The sequence below is a fragment of the Corvus cornix genome, chromosome Z (assembly GCF_000738735.6).
Source record: "Corvus cornix cornix isolate S_Up_H32 chromosome Z, ASM73873v5, whole genome shotgun sequence".
Lineage (NCBI taxonomy): Eukaryota > Metazoa > Chordata > Aves > Passeriformes > Corvidae > Corvus > Corvus cornix.
The window spans coordinates 50,786,393-50,810,168 of NC_046357.1; the positions used below are offsets into that span (position 1 = coordinate 50,786,393).

General features: G+C 38.2%; 1 protein-coding gene across 3 annotated transcripts in view; it reads left to right on the top strand.

Annotated features, from left to right (window-relative positions):
• SMC5 (structural maintenance of chromosomes 5) overlaps nt 1-23,776 on the top strand; it is a 42,009-nt gene that overhangs the window by 7,291 nt on the left and 10,942 nt on the right. For all 3 annotated transcript variants that reach the window (XR_002043997.2, XM_039566920.1, XM_010393079.4), the window contains exons 7-17: nt 4,884-5,045; nt 9,679-9,750; nt 10,584-10,839; nt 12,026-12,180; nt 14,692-14,805; nt 15,780-15,874; nt 16,064-16,196; nt 17,488-17,661; nt 17,793-17,962; nt 21,060-21,183; nt 22,368-22,490. Coding sequence is in view for 2 of the 3 variants with exons in the window: in XM_039566920.1 (XP_039422854.1) it covers nt 4,884-5,045; nt 9,679-9,750; nt 10,584-10,839; nt 12,026-12,180; nt 14,692-14,805; nt 15,780-15,874; nt 16,064-16,196; nt 17,488-17,661; nt 17,793-17,962; nt 21,060-21,183; nt 22,368-22,490 (1,578 nt within the window). In the remaining variant the exon portion in view is untranslated. The remainder of the gene's footprint in view (nt 1-4,883; nt 5,046-9,678; nt 9,751-10,583; nt 10,840-12,025; nt 12,181-14,691; nt 14,806-15,779; nt 15,875-16,063; nt 16,197-17,487; nt 17,662-17,792; nt 17,963-21,059; nt 21,184-22,367; nt 22,491-23,776) is intronic.

Genomic DNA, 23,776 nt, shown 5'->3' on the forward strand with positions numbered 1-23,776 from the left:
CAGCTGTACTGAATAAATTGCTTCAGAAGTAGTTCAGGTAGTGAGTGCACACCTCAGAAAGCCAGCAGGACAGGCCAAGAGCAGTATTCCTTTTATTCTGTGCAGAGACAATTGGTTTAAGTGCTAGCTGGCTCTACTTGCTTCTTCAGCTGTAACTTTTTTTACAACTTTTTTTTTTTGTTAATTTTTTTAGAGGTTAAGTTCCTCTTAATTTATTAGTTGAGGTTTAATGTGCCTGACATACATGTCAGTGAATTAAAGTTACCAATCTCAAAAATATTAGCATTTGGACAGAGAAATTTTAAAATAAATTTGAAAGAATGTAGAATAAAGGACAGGTCATGTTGGGATTTCAGGGATTGTCTCCGGATTACTGAGAGATGTCGCAGAGATGATCTGTTGCTGAATCAGTGTCATGTTTATTGAAGGATGAGACAGGAGAGATGTTGCGAACAAGATTTCTAATATCAAAGGCAGCAGTTACAGTAGCAACAGCAAAAGCAGTAGCAGTGGCAGCTGCAGCAAATACAAAGGTCAGGGTTAGCAGCAGCTGCAGCAGATCCAAAAATGCTGAGGTAGGTAGGTAGGAGCTTTTTTCTACAAGGCCTTTTATACTTCTTTAAGCCAGTAAGCAAATGCTACAAAGCTTGTTAACACATTTGTACCAATCACCACTCTACGTGATTTTGCCGCCATGCGTATTTTCTTATCCTGTCAACATACTGCTGTTAAGGCCTATTGCACAGGCTTATATTGCTACATCTTAACTTTCTAGGAAACTCTACTATAGAATTTATTGTTAAACTCAAAATTCTTTACTCTTAACCTATTACTATTATTTCTTGCATAAAACATATTTTTACTTGTTAAAAATACATTTCTACTTTTATAAGGCATACTTATTTCAAAACTACAAAACTACATTTGCTTTAAACTGCAAAAGCTCATTGTCTTAACTCAGGCAGCTTTTGCCAAGGTCTCAGATTGAAACATGGATCCATTTCTATCTGTTCAAGCACAGTGCTGTTTCTGTACCCTGTCAGCGCCTGCGGGTTTTCTGTAACGTCATTTCCCACAAGATCATTTAGACAAATCAAAGTCTTTCTGAGGAGCACTTTGGTACTAGTTTAGTTTAGTGTTGAATGGTCACTCAGATTAAATTATTCTAAACAGTTCAAACCGATGGGGATTTTGGTTTACTGAAACAATATGTTGTTTGCCTTGTTTGCCGGCTTTGTAGAGTTCATGAAATACAGATAAAGAACTTTCAGAAAACTTAGTTGACTATTTGTGAATGTGGAAAACTTATTTTTTGCAATTTTGCATATAACAAAGCCTCACATGGCTACGTAAAGAACTTTGTGGCCTTCGCATCTTGAGCAGCTGGGTTCAAAGGGTCCTCGCTGCCTTCAAATCTTGCTAACAGTGGAGGGATTTAGGAGTAGCAATTGAAATAGATGGATGGTGGTATGTGTTAAGGAAGTATGGTATACATTCTGTATACCAGTCAGTACTTGCTGAATGATGGGAGTTTTTACTACTACATGTGTTAGCCTGGTGTTGCATAATTAATGTAGACTGATACTGATTGTTCTCTACTGTAAGATATTTGCTTATAAAGAAAGGCTTGTTGGACACTGGCAGAGGAAAACTAAGCTAAGAATTTTATCTGCTGACAATTAAATTGCCTTCCGTAAGTTAGAGAACATTCCTGCTAGTTACGTGTTACTTAAGCAAGTTTAGTCACACTTTGTCACACTCCCACTGCTGTCTTCTGGACAGTTTGTGTTGCTCAGTATGTTAAAGACTTTTAGTGGGTGCATTCAATTAAATGTAACTTTTTGGCCCCTGAATCCATAGAAACAGCAGTGTGCTTTGACACCTTGGTGGAGTTCTGATTAACAGTACAGAATCCGTAGTGTATATTAGGTTCAGGGAAAAGAGAAGAGAACTGGAGGTAAATATACACCTTAGAGATGCTGGGAGCAGGGACTGGAGGTAAATTACAGTACATTTTAACATGAGATCTTCCATGTGCAGAATTTACAGTTGAAATCAAAGGTCATCAACATAATCGTTTTACTAGGTAGAGGATATCTGAACTACAAACTGTAATAAAATTCCACATTTCTGTTGCTGTTTTGTGATTTGTCAAACTGTGACAGAACTTTTGGCGTTGTCCTACACTGCAAAACAGCAAGCTCTCTCTAAAAGAAGAAATGTACTGTTCTACAAGGGTGTGGGGTTTTTTGTTGTTTTGACCTAGCACTGTTTAGTCCTAAGAATAAATGTTTTTTTGGGTCTTAAAATGGGGTTTACTGAAGTTGAGAATAGCATGGGAGTTTATTCTTCCTTTTGCGGATGGTTCATCAGCTCTGTCCTCCCCAAAACACAGGTTTCAACTTGAAGGCTAAACGCACCTAGCTGTTCAATTTACCTTTGTAACAAAGCAGAGTAGCTACCGGTGAGCTTCCAAGTCAGCTGGAAGGCAGATGTATAAACACTGCTTTATGTTATGAAATAGAGAAAACAGGCAGCCTGAAAATATTTAAACTCAAATATGACATTACTGTTTCTTAATTGTAATGGAAAAGAGAAAGTCTAGTGAAGAGCTTGTTCATGTTTTGACCACTGTTGAAGTGCATTTTTATTCTGAAGACTGTTGCCTTTCACCTGAGGAACTTTTTTGTGGTCATGTGCTTTTTTCTAGACAGGGACAACTGCTTCTATATGTGGAGAATTATACGCCATTTTCACATATGTCTATGTCTAATAAGTTTTTGAACTTATACTGTAAATTCCATAGAATTCCATAGTTCCTGTAATCATGTAGTGTGGAGCAAGAAAACATGGTACACTTCGTAATAAGAGAACAAAGACTGCTTGATTAAGAGAACAAGGACTGTTCACTCGAGGCAGGAGAGATGTAACAAAATTTCTGAAATGTAACAGGTACCAGAAGCACAGTAGTTTGCAGAAAAAATTGTTATACGAGCACTTGTTTTAGGACAAAAAACCTGATGTGATTATTAGGAATGTGATCATGTATACTATTAGTTAGCAGACACATGAGCACCTGTACTATTGGCTATCCAGACTCGTGTTATTCTAACCTGATAGTGAAGATATTATAAAAGCTATATACACTTCTAATAAATATACCACGACTGGAGACAGTGCATCATTCATATGTCACAATGTAGTTTTGAAAATATATTTTGGTCAAGCCATGTCCATTCTTCTTTTCCTCCTCTGACATTTACAATTAAGAAAAATATTGTTTTAAGATGCACATATCTCTTGGGAGAGTGGAAGTTCTGCAGGTCTTTAGTGGAGTGTGCAATTACAAGCATCAAAGTTACTTGTGTACAGATTACCAAAATACAGAGAGGTATTGTGTATATCAGATTTTCTTAAAGTATTAAAGGGATCTGCTGTGTAAAAATCATGTCATGACAGTTCTATGGAACTTGCCTGTACTTTGTATCTGAAGAATCTGAAGTGTAATTGTATGCATGTGCATTTGCTTTAGTCTTGAAACAAAATGCCTTATTTAGAGCAGAGCTAAATTTTAAGCTTAGTCTTTCAGCTAAGTGAAAGTATAATCTCTTTACCTCTGTAACTTTGTAAGAGTGGCTGTAACAGTTCTGTGACTGTGCTTCACAGAATTAGAGCAGCTTTTTTCAAATACTTTTTGACTCTTTGAAAAAGATACTATGAAGAAAGACCTTGGATTTTATAGCCTAAATTGATATATCTGTGATTAATCAGGTTAGTTAAGTAACTATGAAAAAGTGGTAGCAGATAAAGCCAAGTCACCTGTTACAGATAGCTTCCAGGTGGTCTTTATTTAATATTATTATTATTATTATTATTATTATTATTATTATTATTATTTTAATGCTCCAAAGTTTGGAATAAGATAGGTGTATGTTCTGAATTAGGGGCTTTCTTTAGTGCATACAAAATCAAACAGCCTTCCCTTCTTCTGTTCCCCTGCATACCTGAATATACTCCTCTCTCTGGTCCTCTGAACATCTTGGTTTTTTTCTCATGAACTTTTGATGGTCTCATGGAACATAATGTTCTCTTCTGTTTCTTTGTTTGGGAGAGCTGGGGAGAGGTTCCCCTTCTTTTTGTGCCTTTCTTTTTAAATTTTTTTTCTCACCAGAGAGTATAATACACACCAAAAGAATCACTAATAATGACTCCTTCAGCTTAAACTACTTTCTCTACAAAATTCCCACCTTCTTGAAGTGGAGGTTTTTGGTCACCATACTGCTTACCATCTCTTTTCTCTCATGAATGTATCTTCAGCTAAACTTCCCAGATAGCAATGGCTTTGGTGTTTGTGGTGTATGGTGGAGTTTTTGCTTCTTTCTTGAAAGTCTGTTCCACTCTGTCTCCTTGGTTTACTTCAGCAGTGGTTGTGTCTGTTACTTGCTCTGATGATCTGTCCAGCTCCTTTCCTTTTCTTTCTCCCAAAACTGTTTGTGGTTATTTGCTCCTTAGCTTTTAGACTTCTGCCTAAGTAGTCTCAAACTATGAACAGAGATGGGCTAAGGAGTTTTTTCCGCAATGATCCTAGATGGACTTTAGGGACAAGGTAGTTGCAGACAAATGGGTTGTTTCTTCTGCCACTTGAATTGCATATTATTTAAGAAGCATTGATTATGTGTCCTCATTCACTGGGGACTGAAAGATCCCTACAACTCCTCGTCATTGGAACTAGTAACATTATTACTTAAGTAGTTGATCTAATACTAGTTTGTGAAAGAGATTTTTCTTCTAAAATTCATGAGCAATTAAATAAAATGCTTGGACAGTATAAAACACTGGAATAGAAGACAGTTTTTTATTGTTTTACTTTCAATTCTTCCAAGGAATATGAAAATGTTCGTGAGCAGCACGAAGAAGTGAAACAAAACCGAAACCAAGTTAAGAAAGAACTGAAGTCTCTGAAAGAAATGCAGGCCCCATGGACAAAAAAAATTGAAGAAGCTGAAGAAAATTTAAAGAGTCTGGATATGAAAACCAGAGATAATGTAGGTATTGAAGTTCTTGTTTAACACAGGTAGTATTTCAGGTGTTCTGTGTTCAGCTTTGTAAAATGTAAAATAATAACCTCTTTCTTTGAAGTGCGTCATAATGATGTTTCAGCAGAAATTTTTGTGAAGCACCTGTGCCCTTGGTTCTCAGTGCCTTCTCCACATCTGTTCAAGGAATACATTCCTTAGTAAACCTTTAGTAGCAATTCTTCAGTCTGCTCTTGGTTTCATAAAAGCAAGTTTTAAAATTTCTCTTTGTTGTACCTTAAAAATCTTCAAGGATATAATGTCAGTAGTTTCCCCAAGTTAGGTACTTCTGTTGAATTAGATGCCTGTTTTCATCTGTTCTGTAGTTCGGGTTTGTGGATGCTCCTTTTACCTTCTTACCTTTATTTAAGGTAAATTACAACTTTACTGGCCTACAAGCATTTCTCTAATATCGAATATAATTCCACAAGTAGGACTTGATTTTTTAATTAGACAATAATCTTCCATCAGTTGTGAATATTTTTATGCATAAGGAAATTCAATGATAAACCTGTTACAGTGTGGATACTGCAACATGTGTATCAAACAAGGAGGCCCGTGGAAAAGAAATCTGTATGGACAGATTCTTGCTAGCTGTTTCAGAGATGTTTATTTCTCCAGCCGCATGGCCGGAGCTCTGCCCAGGAACTGTTCCAGTCACGGGACCAAGGGTCCTTCTGCCCGCGCAGGGAACACAAACCAACCCATGGGAACGAGGCTGAGCAGGGGCAGGGAAACCCCGTGTCTGTGCCCTCAGGGCCCCTCTGCCAGGGCTACACGGCAGGGGAGGGACCCCGACATAAACCTACCTATGTGTTACAGTTTATGTAAGTGTTTTGAACAGCTGGGTTTATGGAAAATTACTATTTCCATGTGAAAAATAAGAGTACTGTGATTCACTGCAGGATTTTAACTATTATTTACTATTCAGACTGCAGAAATCATTGAACGCATAAGCTGCCCAAGTTTGCACTGGATAACCAAAGTTAAATGATCACTTGAGAATGTTTGTTTGCTGCAGTGAGTTCTGTTTGAAGATAAGTGACCCACTTAGAGGAGTTGATGTGGAGACTCATGACACCTGTAGAGGATTGCTGCCTTGAAGTGTCTTGTAGAATGAGTCTGAAACTTCAGTGGCATTTAATGCACTGGGAGCTAATAAATTAGTCATGTGCTTCCTTTAAAAAAAAAACCAAACAAATGAAAACACCCTTGCCCCAAACAAAAATCTAACCCAAAACCAAACCAGAAAGACCAGACCAAAAACCCCTACAGACTGTTGTTCAATGTTTTTGTTGTGATAAACACCGTACCAACAATATGAAGTACTCAAGTACCTCATAATTATAAGAAAGGTCTTTGGTAAAGGTATTTAGGTTTTTTGTCCCACATTATTGCAGTAGTTTACTATGCTTTGAGTCAAAATACCTAAATGTTAAAAATGTTGCGGTCTTACTGCAGTTGCCTTTTTTTGGTGTGGTTGGGCTTTTTGTTTTGAAGGTTTTTGTTGTTTAAGGGTAAGTGTACTTTCTTAGGGGAAGTTAACAGCTGGAAGCTTGAATTTTCATAATGCAACAGTGCCATCATGCTTGCGAATTGCTATGCTTTGTTTGCACTGCTTGATCTTATCCCGCTGGGTTTTACTGAGATGTTTCAAATTACTATATTTTTTTCAAACAGGAAAGAGTTCCACTTAACCATTGGTACCACTGTTCTTGAAGTATTGGGCTGTATTAATATAAAAGTAATCTTTTTAGTTAAAGGTTGTACTTTGTTTCTATGAGAAACCTAGGACAAACATTGATCGTTTTAGTTTTAACTTATGGGGAGCTTGCTCAGCATAGGCCACTTCCTACAAAACAAGGGAAGAAAACCTGAGAGAATGTACAAGACGGTTGATGTATATACTCTTGAATCTGTGTGTTTTTCTTCTCAATCTAAACTTGTTGACTAAAGCTTTCATATACTACATATTCACAAGGTTAACCGTATAGTGAAGTGTTGCTTAATTTGAGTCTGGAAAATGGATTAGGTACATTTGTTCTACAGTATTCCAGAAGCCAAAAATACAGGAAGAAGGAAAGAGGATAAATTTGAAATAAGTAATTTATAGAAGACTTACTGAGGTACTCTAATATGGCTTTCCAGTGATTAGTTACAATTTTGTATTTTATTTATGACTGATACTATTCTGTTAATAAGACACTTCCAAACCTGTTTTGTTCTGATGTTAAATGATACGTCCAAGCCGAATTTGAGTGATTATTATTTTGTCTTGAACTCAGAGTCCAGAATTGTGGAAAAAGACAAAAGGGAATATGTTATATATGTGGTTAGGCATGAGCTATTTGTAAGATATCAGGCAAGTTAAGAAGATCTGCTGCTTTTTGAACTTTTTTGACAGTAACTTCTTTTCAGGTGCTGAAATTTATTTTCCTCACACATACTTCCATAGTTTGGCTGTTGAAGTATCCTTGGAAAGGAGAATCAGTGCTGGTTGCACTGTCAGGAGATAGTTCTGACCTAATGTAAAAGTAGCGCAAGACTTTTAAGTAGCTTAAAATAGCTTAGGCTGCTACATCTTCATTAGTTTGTCACCTTTTCATAGACTGCTTGAATTTCTTGTAACTTAGAATTCTGTCTTTGTACAAATGCAGGCATTTGGCGAGAGTTTCACAGGTTATTATTCTTTAATCCAGAAGGAGTTGATTAGCATCAATTTGGCATTAAGGGAAAGCAGTTTAGTATTTTAAGTCTGCTCTATTCTGGACACACAGACCTGTAGGGAATATAATTCTCTTCAGACCCTTTGCTCCAGGCTTATATCCATTATCAAATTACTTTAATTCTGATTGCTTCTTGAGATTTTTCTCTTGACATGAGGATATATATGTGAGAGCAGAAATAAACCACCTCTTCATTTTGTCTTTGTTGCACTTTGTTGGCAAAAAACCCTGTATGGAGTTGTAGTTTTGCCTGGAAGGAGCTGAACGCAAGGAAAGGCAGAGTTAAATCTGGGAAGAAATTATTGGATCCAGACATTGCATGACTTTTTCTCCTGTCTCTTTGTGTTAAAACCCTTTCAATTTCTGTGTGAGATTAAAAATTTTTAGTAACATTTGGTGGTTTGGGCGGTAGGATGTGTAGAATGTGGAATAAAAGAAATTGACCCATATTGTAGGAAAAGTTTGATAAAATGGTGTATTTTCAGAACAGTTTCATCAGGCTCTTTAAAGACATTTGAACAGAGTTAACTATGCAATGCAATTTTTTTAGCAATATTTAGTAGTATAAAGCAGTCTTTTGTGGTTGTACCATGAAAATCATAAAGATAGTTCTAGTTAATATGTTCTGTAGGTAGGTCTATATATAAACATATAATAACTGAAAATACAATGATAACTGAAAAACTGAATTCCAGTTCCTTACTAGTGTCCTGATTTTGAGAGCCTTTAGAATGGCTTTGTGAACATTGTGCATCAGTTTCCTGGGAGAGAGCTTCCTCTTCAAGACTGCCTCCGTGAGCTCTTTGGAAAGAGCATCACAGATCAGTACCTCATAGCAGTCAACTGCAAGACCCAGACGTATTTGTTGTTTGCTGTCTTTATGCAAACACCTGCATGAGTCTTAAAATTTTTGTGCTTTTTTGCGGTTGTGGTAGGGAAAAAATTCTGCATAGTCTTATTTTCTCATTCTTGATGTATCTTAATGTCTTCAGTATGACTGACTGCAGGAAAATGTTTCTTCCAGTGACAGTGCTGTTTTATTTCTGTGTCTACACTGGAATTGGCTTACAGTCCTTCCATCCTTCTGCAGTGTTCCAGTATTCTCTTTGCAGTGCTTCAGCCTTGAGTATTCAGGGAAGGAGGAATTCAGTTTGCAGAGGAAGGATAGTGTACTTCCCCTGTGTTCGGAACTCAGCTGTGTAGGTGCCTGAGCAACTTGACCTAATAAACAAGCTCTGAGAAAGGAATGGGGCAGGGTGATGCCAAGAAGTTCCTTCTAACCTACGTTATTCTTCCACTTCGTAGAAGCTGAGGATAGAGAAGGGGCAGAGACATAGATGCCTACACATGAGCCAACAAGTTGTCAAGCTCAGCTGTGTGCGATCTTGCTCTAGCACAGTTATTTCAGATGTAGGATGACATGGACAAAATCTGGTTTGGCCATCCTGTGCCTAGGAGCTTAAGCCTTGCTCGCTCTTTAGTATCTCCTTTCTTTGCAGAGCTGGTTTGGAGAAAGAGGCAAGAACATTTTATAATTGTAGACATCAGTATGTAAAATTTATATGGAAATTAAGGATGGAGTTATTTTAATTTCAGATTAGGAACTTCCTCTATATGTCATGCCTGAATTTGCAGACATATAGCTGCATGGTTGTGAGCAGTACAGTATATGTGGTGTTATACAAGTCTTCACAAATTGCTGAAATTAAACATGCTGCAGATACAGTTAAGAATAAGAAATGGGTGAGTATGACTTTCTAAGTAGTAAAATGCAAAGTAAATAGTTACGCATTTACAAGACGTTGTTCAAAATCTGACTACTTTTTACAAATATAATTGAATTTATGACTGTACTTTAAATACCTTGCTGTATGCAGACTGCTGAAATCAGAAGTATCTCCCAGAAATGTAAAGAGAAGCAAGATGCTTTGGAGATGAAAGATAAACAGGTAAGAGTCTCTTTATCTGTGACTTTTCTTGGTGTTTGTTTGGGTTTTTTTGTCTGCTCTTCTGTTAGCAGAGGGGCAAATTTCTATGAAGATGCTGCAAGTGCTTGCACTCTTCACTCCCTCTGCTGCACAGTGAGTCTTTAGAACTCTATTAGTCCAAAAGGAATTACTGAGGGAGGGGTGTGTACTGCATAAAATGAGTTGCCTTATGGAGTAGACAAATGTGTGTGTATGTATAGATAGATACAGATATATACACACACTGTTTGTGATAGGCTTTCCTTGGAAAGCTACAGCCTGTGTAGTGATTCACTCAGCACTAAGCATGCCCTCTGTGTGAAAGGCTGGGGTTATTGCTTCTAAGGATATACATCCTGCATCTTGTAAAAAGAAACATCCTTGCAAGGACCTGTTGTAAACCAGAGTCTCATCTAAGCACTTGGTCAAGAAATGTACAAATGAAATGCATAAGGGTGCAGAGTTAAAACCTCAAAGTTGTGTTTGGGCTATGGATTTTACTTAATCATAGACTAAACTTCAAATGTGTTAAGCAATTGTTAAGCAGTTTATTAACCTTCAAGCTTCTGCTTTTGTGAAAATGAAGGGACATCATGAATTGACTTACAGGCTTGACTGTATTTTTGCTTATGTTCTTCAACTGCCATAGTGCTCCTGGAACTGTGTCATAGTGCTGTTGGAACTGTAACAGACTCGTGGGGTTTTGGTGCATGATTATGTCAGCATTTAATAGCAGTTGCGCAGGTATCCTAGGTATTTGTTATAGGGTCTGTATACTAAACTATTCTCTTGATGGAAATACTCAAAATTTTTAGATTGAAGAAATTAATCAAGCATTCAGAATGAAAAAAGATGAAGAAACAAACAGGCAGAAGAAAATATACCAAACTCAAAAAATAATACAGGAGTGGCAGAATGAGCTGGATACAATGGCAGTCTGTGAGAATCTTCAGCCACAAATTGATGCTGTTAATATTGAGCTGAAAGAATTACAAGAAGAAAGGGTGAATATTGATAATGATGTCAGTGATCTAAGAGCAGAAAAAACTAACCAAGAGCGGGAAAAGAAAAGTAAGTTACTTGAGGTTTTTTTGTCAATTTACTATTTTAATGACTGTACAGAATCTACACTACTTACTGTAGTGAAATAATTCAAGGTGTTTACCTCAGTCCTCCTAGTTGGTTTACATATATAGCTGTCCTCTTTCCTGTTACCAGTTGTATTAAAAGTAACATGCGCTTTCAAAATTGAACAAGAAGATTCAAAAGTAACAATTGATCTTAAAACTATCCTTCAAAGAATCAGTATTTCTGATCTCTGCATAAGGTGACTCCTTCGCCGGTTTGGAGGTTTGGGGGATTTTTTGTTGTAAAGGAAAGTGTGTAGTTAGCAGGTTCTGAAAATCAATCCCAAACCTGATGGAGAAAGCAGCTTGCTTTGAAGATGCAGTGTTTTAGCTACTTCATATATTATATGCAGTATATTAGCTGCTGATGCTGCATTTGTCCTTTCTAGATGAATTTTAGTTAACCTTAATTCCAGAGTTTCTTTACGCTGGTCTGGTATTTGCAGTTAGTCCTTTCTAAGAAATGAAATGAAATTAAAAACCAGAAGCTTGGCATGTGGAGAGGGTGTTGTATACATATTCCTCAGTGAATGTTGCTCATTTGCACATACCTGTCTGTCTGGCACATAACTTGCCATAAAATCCAGGAAGAAACTGAGGTAGAGAGTCCAAGTGACCTGGGGAAGGAGACACTGTATTTTATCTTAGTCAAAAATTTTATCAAAAATCTCTGGTTTTGATCTCTGTCGAATAACAAGTGCTTTCATGCACGGTCTGTTGTCACACATTTTGGTTTTTGCCAGCATGAAATAACAGAGATATTTCACATTACTAGTCCAACTATCTTTTTCCTTTGGGGATGTGTTTATATTTAAGTACAAAGGTAGAACAAGTCTTGATGAAACATACTTCTAAGGCAAAATTCCTGTATTTTTACTGTGCCTACCACATTTTGTTATTCCTTGCGTAAATTTTCAATTCTGTTTTAGATGTTAAGCTGTAATAGTTCTTAACATTTCTTCAGAAGTAGCAGCATCTCAATTCTGGGAAGAGATGTCGTTTACTGGAAAGTTCTTGTCGTTTACTAACAACCTTATTTTTGGAGGAGTATAGTCAGTAGATACCAGATAATGCTGGTTATAATGTGTACTTGCTATGGACTCTGTTTAAGAAACTACCTTAAATTACAGGAATAATTGATCGCCTTGGACAACTTAATAATATAATGCATATGAAGGAAGAGAACCTTAAAATGAGATTCCGAGACACACACTCTGCTCTTATGTGGCTAAGAAAGAACAAAGAGAAGTTTAAAAAAAGAGCCTGTGAACCCATGATGCTTGAAGTAAGATGATTTACTTGCATACCACTCTGTTAATGGTTAGATTATTTATGTCTTGCAACACTTCGAGAATGACTTGAGGACTTCTAAGACACATCTTGGAATGTCCTGCCAAGTACATGCAGGATACTCAGAATTCCACAGGCAATGTAGTACTTGAGTAATGTGGGATGGCACCTTTTGTCCTCAAGAGCATGCCTATTGCAGGTTTCCTTTAAGGTGCAACCAGTTATTATCCAGTCTTACTACTTAAGACTTAAGTAATTCTTAGTTGCTGCTTAAAAAAGCAGTTGTAGTTACCAGTTGTCTCCCCTTGCAGCACAACCTGCTCAGCTGTGGTTACTTCTCTCTGTGATTGAGTGTTTTTTTGGTTTGCTCTACCCAGCCATCCAGAGATGTGGAAATCTGTTGCTAATTTTGTTTTGTGTTTTAGTTTGATTTGATAGCTGCTGTACTAGCTAGTAATAGCAGGGCTAAATTTTCAAAGAGGACATTGGGTTTTTTTGTGCATTCCTCCTCTTGCAATATATGCTCTATATAATGCGAAGAGGATGAAGATCTCCAGTTGCACTTCTTTTCAGAATTGCAAACTTATTAATAATGTATTGCTACAATTTAAATTAGTATATTAGAATATTTATATACAAATTCTTACACTTTGTACATGTACTAGGACTGCTCAAAATTACTTTTATTTAGAATGGAATCCTAAGTATTTCTTGTTATTAGCAGAACTTTGAATTCTTTCTGAAAGACCACATCAAGATAATTTTACAAATGCCTTGATAAGGATGTCCTTACTTTTAGTTAAGGCCTCATTAACCTCTGTAAATTCAATTGGTGTTTAAATTTGTTTTTTCTGTGTTGAGGTGTAACCCCAAGCCAGCAGTCAAGTCCCAGGCAGCTGATCGCTCACTGCCCCACCCGCAGAATTGGGTAGAGAATCAGAAGAGTAAAAGCTTAGACAACTCATGGGGTGAGATAGAGACAATCTAATAAGGAAAGCAAAAGCCATGCACATGAGGAAAGCAAAACAAGGAACCAAGTCACTGTTTCCCATGGGCAGACAGGTGTTCAGCCATCTCCAGGAGAGCAGGGCTCCATCACTCATGAAAGTGACTTGGTGTCCTGGTTTTGGCCCATGGGCAGGGTTAAATTTTTTGCACTGGTCAAGAGGATCTGTGGCTGAGGGGGCATGGCCAGACCTTATTTGTTCCATACCACCTTACCTCATTGCTGAAGGTTGAGGATAGGGACTCTTTCTTTTGAGAATGCATCCCTTTCAGTTTGGGAGAAGTAGTGGTCAGGGACTTTTGGTGTAAATTGTTAGTCTTACACCTTTTGTTATTAAATAATTACTGGTTGCTTTCTGATCTCATTGCTGTTTCCAGTAAATTGTTCTTATCTCAACCCATGATTTTCACCTTTTTTGCCTCCAGTTCTCAACTCCATCCTGCTGGAGCAGGAAGCAGGGAGGGGACATGGGGAGTGAGCAGTGGCATGGTTTTAGTGGGCCTTCTAAATTGAAGAATAGCATTTCTAAACTATGACCTTTGGGGAGCCATCACTCCAAATGTCCCTCATTCCTTCTCCTCCTCTCATGCTATATGCTGAGCGTAATGATCTGGGATATCCCTTTGGTGAATTTGGATCACCTGTTCTGGCTCTGTTTTCTCCCAGTCTCCCATGCACCCTTACCTTACTGCTGTGGCAGCATGAAGAGCAGAAAAGGCCTTGGCTCTGTCAGAAATAACAACTGTCTTTGTATTATGAACCCTCTGTTCAGCACAAATCAAGCCACAGCCCCATACTAGCCACTGTGGAGAAAATTAACTCTGCCTCAGCCAAAGCCTGTATACTTTGGTATCGTATAAATTAGTCTCATGTGCTTAAAAATTCAAAGCTTTCAAATTGCTGTTAACTATACCCAGCCTTTGGCCAACTTGAGATAAATTGTGTAGTTTTGTGTAATTTTGCCGTTGTGTGTCATGTATGGTGACATAATGTCTAATTACTCATGAAAGTTAACTGAAAAACACAAACATTAGCATTTCATTCAGATTTGGAAAACTTCATCCATTTTAAGGGTGTGGGATTTTTTTCTTAGGAATTTCAAGACACCTCAGTTTGAGGAGTGTGGTGTTTTCTGTTGCTAATTGAAAAACCTTTACTAGTGCTGGAGCAGAGCCATTAGACGTGAGATGGGGGTGGTTGCAATTGTAAGGTCAGGATGGAGCAGGAGAGGGAGAGGTGGTATGGTGAGAGATGGTGATAACTTTGGGAGTACTGAAAAAGGTTATGGATGGCTAAAAATTAAGCACAATGACCTGTGACTTACAATAGGTTTCCTTCCATGAGAATTGGTTGCAAAAAAGGCAGGCAATATGTTTTTGAAGACATTGTTCTTTTTTTCATTAAATGTAGATGTGGGCATCATCTTGACTATTTAAAATGTTTTTGGGGGTGGTAAGTCCAATTGTATTAAATCACTTGCTCATTACCTTTCTTTATTAGATCAATGTGAAAGACAGTAGACATGCTAAATACATTGAAAATCACATTTCGACCAATGACATGAGGGCTTTCGTTTTTGAGTGTCAAGAAGATATGGAAACATTTCTGGTGGAGGCAAGTTGGCACCAATTTTAAAACTTTCTTAAGTACTCAAGTATGAGCCCTGAACTTGGGAGTATACCAAGTAAATCTGTATCACAGCAATAGATATCTGTATCATAACAAGTAGGTAATGCAAAGTGTTCAAATACTTTCTTCAGAATTAAGGTTTTCTTAAAGCTTAGACTAACTGGTGGGATGCAGAAATATTAACAAGATGTGTTTTTTTAGATTTTTTTCTTTGGCCAGGCAGTCATCACTTAAGCAGAAAATACTGTGTACAAGAAATTGGCTAGAGCAGAAATCTACAAATTTAGTACCAAAATTTTCCAGTGCCCCTTGACTAAAGAGGCAAGAGACCATCTTTTGTGACATGCAGTGGTACAAGCAGCAAATCAAGCTTGTATTTTCTTAATACTGCTGCCTCCTGAATCAGTGAGGAGATTGTTCATTTTGAAAGTCAGGCAGATGATGCAAGAGGAGGAAGCCAGAAGACACAGTATTAAACTATCACAATGCTTCCCAACTACAGTCCACACAACTGTGTATTTAGTGACAAGCTGTCCTGCAATTTTTGAAGACTCATCTGCCCTTTGCAGAAGCTAATCACTTTTGTATTCCTGGACGATAGTGGTGGTATCTCAGGTTCTAGGGGCTTATCTTGCTTGTGTGGTTGTGGAACTCATTTCAAGGCTGCTTTAACCAGCTCAACTGGTCTTTCATTTGTATGATTAGCTCTTTAGAGTGAGCACTTGGCTCTGGATTTTTGATTGCTTTTATTTTCTCTAGCATGTAGTGCTTTCAGAGACATTAATAGAGTTTTCTTTTAGAGAATTTGGTTATTCCTGAGCCAGAGTGAATTTGTGAGTTCTTCCAGAGGTCATCAGTTTAAAGTAATTCTGACTCTCTGAATCAATAATTAATATTTTATTCGCATATAGTGAATTTTCCTGGTCTTTACCAACTAATCTAATATAATCTAAATATAGATGCGTGATCATCAGAAACTAAGAGTGAATGCTGTATGTGCACCTGCCGAATCATGTGCTGAAAATTTACCATCAAGACCTATTGAAGAATTACAGTATGTATCTGATTGTATTGGGGAAATGGTTTTAAATGCAGTGGGTTTGTTTTGTTGCTATATATTAGAATTTTCTATGCAAATCAAATTTTCACCAGTTCAGTTCTGGGTTAGTGAGACTTTTTTCTGACCCTTCAGTAACTGCTGAACTTGATTTGTGATGCTTGCTTTTTTTAATTTCTTCTTCAGCCGGTATGGATTTTACTCATATTTACGAGAGTTGTTTGATGCTCCTCATCCCGTGATGAGTTACCTTTGTTCCCAGTACCGTGTTCATGATGTTCCTGTGGGAACTGAGAAGACTAGAGACATGATTGAAAGGGTAAGGTATCTGAAGAAGCATAAACGCATCTGTGGTGTGGAGTTTTATTTTGGAAATTATTTGGCAAGTAAATGTTGAGAATGCAAAAAATTGCTTTAGCAATTTTATTTATCCTTTTTATTTGCCCTGTAGAAGTGGGAACATTTCATGATGGGCTAACATATTGCAAGACATTTTAAAAAATTCAGTCACCTTAATACAATACTTTACAATACAATACAGAAAGATACATTTATCTTTCACCTTAACCAGTTCCAAGTCAGTGGCCTGGTTTTGGCCAAAGACAGGGTTGATTTTTTGCAGTAGCCCATTGGGGGAGTGGCTGAATAATCAGTGTGCCAGGTCTCCACATATATTGACCATAGCCCCCATACCATAGAGGCTTTACTTGCTTGGTTGCAGTGCATGTTCCACAGTTATGGATAACCTGGGAAATACCGTCCATGGTTAAGTACACCCCTTGATCACCAGCCCATCTGTATGTTGCATCGACTCCCTGATGACCTGAGGCATCATGGGCCATGCCCCCTCTCAGCTACTGCAAAAAATTAACCCTGCCTTGGCTGAAACCGGGACAGTTGTGTACCGGAGTCTGAGCTGTAAAGTAAAGTGAACACTTTTTACTAAACCTAATTGACAGAATATAACTGATGCTGCATGTATAAACTGAAAAATGTTTTTAGTCAAATAGACCTTGTCCTATGGAAGCTTTTTGCTTTGTCTAGTTTACTGGACATTTTTTCTCTTTATGTATCTTGAGTTATAGTAAATCTTTGGTTATTTATAATGTCATTTTTGACATGACTAATTTAGAACTAGCAACTCTGGTATTTTTGTACCTTCTTTTTTCCTACAGATGCATTTGCTTGACTAATACATTACAGCTCACTTTATGGTTTCATCTATTAATTCTTGAGTACTTTGTTTCTTTGTTACACAGGATGCATGTGTAACATGTGACATATATGAAGCAAATACAATCCTTGTTCACGATGCAGTACAAATACTAATGGTGTTTTATTGGTGTCTGTAATATCTTAACAATCAGACCTGTTTAATTAGTTCTGGCAACATACTCTGACAGGATCTCAATAGTTCTTTGCTGACCAGTCTGAATTACAGGCATAATGCTGCATTAAACTTAGCATCTTTGTGCAAAGGTTGTTAGTAAGTAAGTCTTGCGTAAGCTGAAGTTTTTTTACTGTGGATTTTATCAAGTTTATTCCTTGTTCTGAAAAGTATTGCCTTAAGTAATGCTTTTGTCAGATTAATATTCTTCTGTGTTTCTTAGGTCATACAGGAAACCAATCTGAGGCAAATGTACACAGCAGAAGAAAGATATGTTATTAAAGTATCTTCTTATACAAAACAAAACCTCTCTAGTAACACATGCTTGAGGGAGGCACAGTTTCTCACTACTTCAGTGGATACAGATGAAAGAGAACAGTTGGAAAACCAACAACAGGTAGAAATGTATTTCTGTAACAATATGTTGTGAACTACTGCCAGTTTTATCATTCATTAAGCAGAGCCTACTTGCATATGTTAGTATGGTATGTAGTAAGAATGCTAGTGGTGTGTGTTCTTTTATTTCAGGACATCAATAATATGTTAAAGTCGTTGGATGCACGTTTGACTGTACTGTTCGACAGACAGAAACTTCTGGAACACAAAGACAATAAGCTCAGGCAAGAGAAGAAGGCGCTTTTAGAGAGAGGAAACCAAAGGAGACAGTTGGAATCAAAAATTGGTGTGAAGTATGATAGGTAGGAAACAAGCTATGTTATCTATGAAAAATGAACCATTTTTAAAAGCAAAGATATTTTTGATTTCTCTTACTGCAGTGTGCTTTTACCCTTAAACAGTAACCAGTAGTTGTGCATCAGTCAAGACAAGGAAGGTGTTTAGAAATTACAGCCGTATCTGATACAACATGTAGCGATGTTCCAGATGCTTCTCTGTAATAAAATCATAGGATTCCAGTTAGATATCACTGCATGTATTTACTCAACTATTAGGTTATTGTTCTGATTTTGTAGCACATCCCTAGATAATACCATAATGTTCATAAATGGTACTAAGTAAGCATGTCAGGGATTGAGTTAGACCCCAGTTGTCCATAGTATTTTTCATTACATGTTTTTTGTTTTAGTAGGCCTGTGCAATTGGTTTTTCTGTCACTCTGTGTCAAAAGGCAGAATCTGGGCATGGTTCAACAGGTGTTTCATTTAAGCTCACAATCCCAGAAGGCAGTGTAGACAACATTAACATACAGTCTGGATCTTTCTTGTTGCAATTTAGGAACACTGTCAATTCTTCTACTATGCATAAGAGAACTTTTTTCCATCCTGTCAGTGGTTTCCATGGTGGAATGATACTGGGCTGTTGTTATTAGTCTCTTGTCTATGGTGAACAAACCGAGCACCCTCATCCTGTGCTGTAGAGCCTGTGCTGTAGCCCTTGACCATCTTGATTGCTCTCTACGTTTGTTCCAAGTTGTTGAGGTTTGGCAGAGTGGTCCAAACTGTATGCAATGCTGAACAGAGAGGAAGAATCACTCATCCTGCCTGTGCTTCTACTCATGCAGCCAAGGACTGTGTTTGCTGCCAGGGTGCACTGCCCGCTTATGTGCAGCTCACTGTCCACTAATACCTCAAGCCCTTCCTTGCAGAGCTTTGCTGCAGCCAGTCTGTCCTGAGCTTGTATCGCTGCCGGACCCATTGTCTTCCCAGGACAGGACTCTGCGTTTGTCCTTACTGAATCTCATGAACCTTCTGTCAACTCCTTTTCCAGCTTTAGCAGACCCCTCTGAACTGCAGGCTCCCCCCAGATCGGCATCTAAAAACTTGACAACAGGGCCTTCTCTCTTCTCTTCCATGTCACTGGCAGGAGTGTTAGAAGGACAGGCCCCAGAATATAATCCTTGGTACTGACTTGTGGGCAAGATACAACAAACCAAGAGTGACCATAGAAACACATTTTTTTACCTATTTAGTCTTCAATTAATCCAGACAGTGGGAATGCAAGAACAGTGTGGGACATGGAACTGAAAAAATGAGGGAAATGAGTCTGGATCCAGCAGACTGAGAGGAAGGTGGAGCTGATGCAAGCTGATGCTCCCACATGTATCCAGTAGTGAGGCTAATCCTTACTTGCCACTAGACACACATGGAACACATCTAAACAGCGTATGTGTATGTAGTTACACATAGCACAGTGGGCACACAGAGCAAATGCAGCACCGGTGGCTGCCTCATGGTTGTACTCTGTCTGGGCAGGATGGGGTTACCCTGGTACAGTGTCTGTGCATATCTGTGGGCAGTGGGGATCCCATTGGCAGCTGGTTCCAGACGCTCTGAATCTGCACGGTAGCTAACCCTGGACCTCTGTCTCCTGAGTTGCTGGTACCTGGAAATGCAAACCCCTGAGGCGGTAGCCCTGCTTCTGTTGGCCTGTACAGACTGCCTCCCTCACCTGTGTGTGCCTGCATGCTGAACTGGGTGTGACTCCCTAGTTCCCCAGTAGCTCATTCTGTGGTCCTTGTCTCAGAGATACATAGGTAATATATATGACCATAGGTAATGTATATGAGCCATGACTCCCCCAGTCTGCACCCCATAGCCAGTACCCCTGTCATCTTACCCAAAAATACATACACATGGCAGCAGTCTGTGTCAGCTAGGCTGGTCCCTCCAATAACCTACCTTCTTGTGGTGTCACCCTGAGTGACCCACATACCCTCTTGGCTCCCAGGCCACTTGCTATCTAGTGTGTCTTGGTCTTTATTAGGGATCAAACACTCTCTTGCATGCTTGTTCCGTGGTGCTGGCACCACGGACAATTGCATCATCCCATTCCTGTGGCTGTCACTTAGGTACACTCGCTCTGGTCTCTCCAGCCAGCTGCAGCCATTACAGACAAGTAGCCTTCCCCTCTGACTTGTGATTTGACTACAGTTGCTTGTACTTAGACTTCCATACACGAGTGCTGTGGTGAGCCTGGGTGAAGCCAAGATGTAGGGTATTATTTGGGCTTCTGCCAGCTGCTGTTGTCTCTCTTTTATGTGTGTGCAGGTGAGCTTTTATCACGTACCCTAACAGAAAGCTAAAATTGACATAAGTGGCAACCCCTTGATCTCCTGTCACCTCATGGTTTTACAGTTGGGTTCATGAGGTATGGCATGCCCTTTGTAAATGGTTGCTGAGTCTCTGATCACCTTCTCCGTTATGCCCCTGAATTGCTTCCTGAGGGGACTGGCTCCACAGTTTTCCCAGGGATCAAAGTGAGAATGATCAGTTTGTAGTTTCCTGTATCATCCTCTTAGCCTGTTCAGCAGTTTTGGAAGATCTCCAAATGCTTTGCAGCTCACTAAACATCGTGGTTCCTTTTACGTGTTCTGAAGGTCTAAAACAAGTGAGAATTCTGTTTTTCCTGTACTAAGATGACGATACAGTACCTTTTTTTGGCTAGAATACGTAACAAGAATTAAGTAAACTTCCTGAACTCTCCTGTGTTGTATTGTTGCAAAGAACTATCAGAAGAAGAAAAATATCATTCCTTACACTGATTTTTTTTTTAAAAAATTCTGTAATTTGAAATTTAAAGTAAAGGACTGTGCTTGCTGAGTGATGCTGTTAGTAGCCAAAAGTGGAATTTCTTTAACTGTTATTTTTTTGTCTTTTGTATTTCTTTGGCTTAAAGTGCATAGGTTGGGAATGCCTCTAATATTTGGAATGTTTAGGACTACAAATTCATATTCTTGATAACTGTTGGTTCGGCATCAAATTTAAGAATTTTTGTATTTTTGGTGCAATTTATTTTTAATTATTTTTATTATTAATCAAATACTGATTCCTCCCATAGTTTAAGACAGCTGGAACAAGATGCTATCGACCTAGAGAAGGAGTTTCAACTGGCAAATGTAAAGATCAAAGAAATAAACAAACAGAAAGCAGGACTTGTTAGTGAATTGATGCATCTCATAAAGGTATGTATTATTAACTTGGTATGTGTTCCACTTTTATGAAAAGTCCAATTCTTGTAATTTAAGTAGGAGGCATGCAACATTTGGATGTGTTACTGTCAATGTTTTCAAGCTAGCTTTCTTGAACTACTGAATAATCTTTTTCCATTTTTCATCTCCTTTTAAATTTTTTTTTTCAGTTTGCATTCTGATAATTATTTTTAAATCACTTAAGAGAATTGAAAACTGTGTCCAAGTTCACACTGTAGAAACTTTGTGTTAAAATGACACATAGTAAAAATCTCAGACCTTGGCTCACCATTGTCGTCAGATGCTAGCACTCAAAATTTTATCTTGTAGGTCCCATAAGTCTACAATTGAAACCTTATCATCCCTTTCATTATGGGAGAGGATTTGTTTGTATTTATATGCTGATCATAAAAAACATGGTGTAAACAGCTGCTTTCAATGCCCCATGTTTGTAGCTACCCTTTAGACAGTAAAGAATCTGTTGCTGGTTTTGAAGCCTCTAGACTGTTCTTGAGGCTGACTTGTTTGAAAAAAACCCAAACATTTTAAGGTCAGTGCTGTCAAATCAGGTTCTAGTGATCATTAAAGCCTGTTACATAACTTCCCAACCACAGCCTCATTTTGTTGTCATGTGCTGTTCCAGTTAAGACTTTAATAAGAGTTGCTGTACGCCTTGTCAATCAACTGCATTGTCATTACAAGATGCATATGTATTTTGTGTTTATTTTTTGACCTTTTTCCATCTCTGTGACATACGACATCCACCAAAATCCACCTGTTGGATCCTTCTCTCTGAGAAGCAGTTGAGATGGCCTTGGCTTTTCTCATATTTCACATATTGGTATATAGTGAAGGGAAGGAGAATGGGGGGAAGGAGGGTTGATGTAAAATTGTGGGTTGGAAGTGTGTGTGTGTATATATCTATGTATATGTATTTATATGTATTTAGTTGAAATTATATATATGTATGGATACCTGCTTGAGTGTGTACATGAGGACTATACATCTTGGGGAGCTTGGGTCACCACTTTTTTATTGAATTTGACAGCAGTATTGATGGGCTGAACACAGCGTGAGATTGTTATGACTAGAAGGACTGGCAGTTTCCAAAGGCCAGTAGTGATTATATCAGTTTTGAGTCTGGTGAAAAAACTGATGCTCTGTTTTCCTGTGTGTAGAGGATCATACCACTGAACATCGTCAAAGTAACTTTGGCTCTTCAGATAACAAGAATGACTGCTGAGAAGAACAGACTACAATCAGAGTACAAAGCAGGAACTGTACAGCTAAGAGCTGCACAGGTAACAATATTTGTGAATACCAGGGTATCTGTTATGAAAACATCTCACTGGGAAGCCTTTATGGTGTTGAAAAGGATGCTTCTATGTCTTTGTTTAGAAGTGGGTGTTGGAACTGCTAAATATTTAGCCTTGATTTCTGTAGTTTGACTTCAGCCTCTTGATTTAAAGGAGAATAGTAGCTTTGCCATCCTCAGTTAAGACAGCTAAGGTGCTGTGAAAATGTGCCAAACAGTCATCTTATCCTGGATCTTTTATTATAATGAGAAGTGTGTAAAAAGGCCAGCTGTTAATCAATTGCTGTTCTTCTGAGTCTGTCCATAAACAAGTAGCTCCAACCCACATGCGAAGTACAAGCTCAAGATGAACCAGAAAGTGCAGCAGCACAACAGAGCTATTTTACCTTTCTTTATAGCTCATTTCTTCGTACTGTAATTAAATGCCTAGAAAGCTATGCTGTGTTCAGATAAAAAGTCTGAGGAGTTAGTTCCACAGCAAGTACTCATTTCTAAGAGCAGAGGATGCTGTCATTGCTCATGGATTGCTGCAAAGGTCAATTTTTTTGTATTTGTGTAGTAGTACAATCTTTCAATGCACTGGGGAATAAACTGTTAAAGAAAAGGGCAGTAAGTTGGGGTTTTTTTCCTTGTCTTGCAAGAGTCCAGTCAGCTATAACCTACTAAATCAATTCGATCATAAAGATAAAAGTAAAATCAGAAAGCAGCTTGAAAGGTAGGAGACAGTTACTTTGCATGGACAGATATTTCCAAAAAGAATGGCCTTAGCATGCAGTTAGAAAACCACTTGAGTTACAGTTACCACCACTTGCAGGAAAATTAGGCAGAAGAGAACTTTCTAAGAGGAGCAGAAAGTAACTTGAAGACAGAGACAAATCCAGCATGTTACTTAGAAAACCACTGTTGCACAAGTTCTCACACATGATGCATCTTTTGCTCAGTTTGTTAAAGTTCCTGTGAAAATCACTTAATTGCTGAAGCTCAGTAAGGAGTAAGAATGTGTTACAAAGCCATGAGCCTCATGTCAGTAATGTCCATTGTTACTGGGAAATTCATTTAATGTTTTTAGTTGTCTCTGCACACATCTTCATCATTTAGGGAGTAGCTTGGTCTGGTACATAGTTAGATGTCTGGTCAGATCAGTAGACAGGATTTGTGATTTGTAACATTCTGATAATTCTTAAAAATAGCCTCCTTCCTAATAAAAGGTGTGTATGAGTCAAATGGAGTCCCAGTGAGGCCCCCTCAGGAAATCAACAGGAACATTATCAT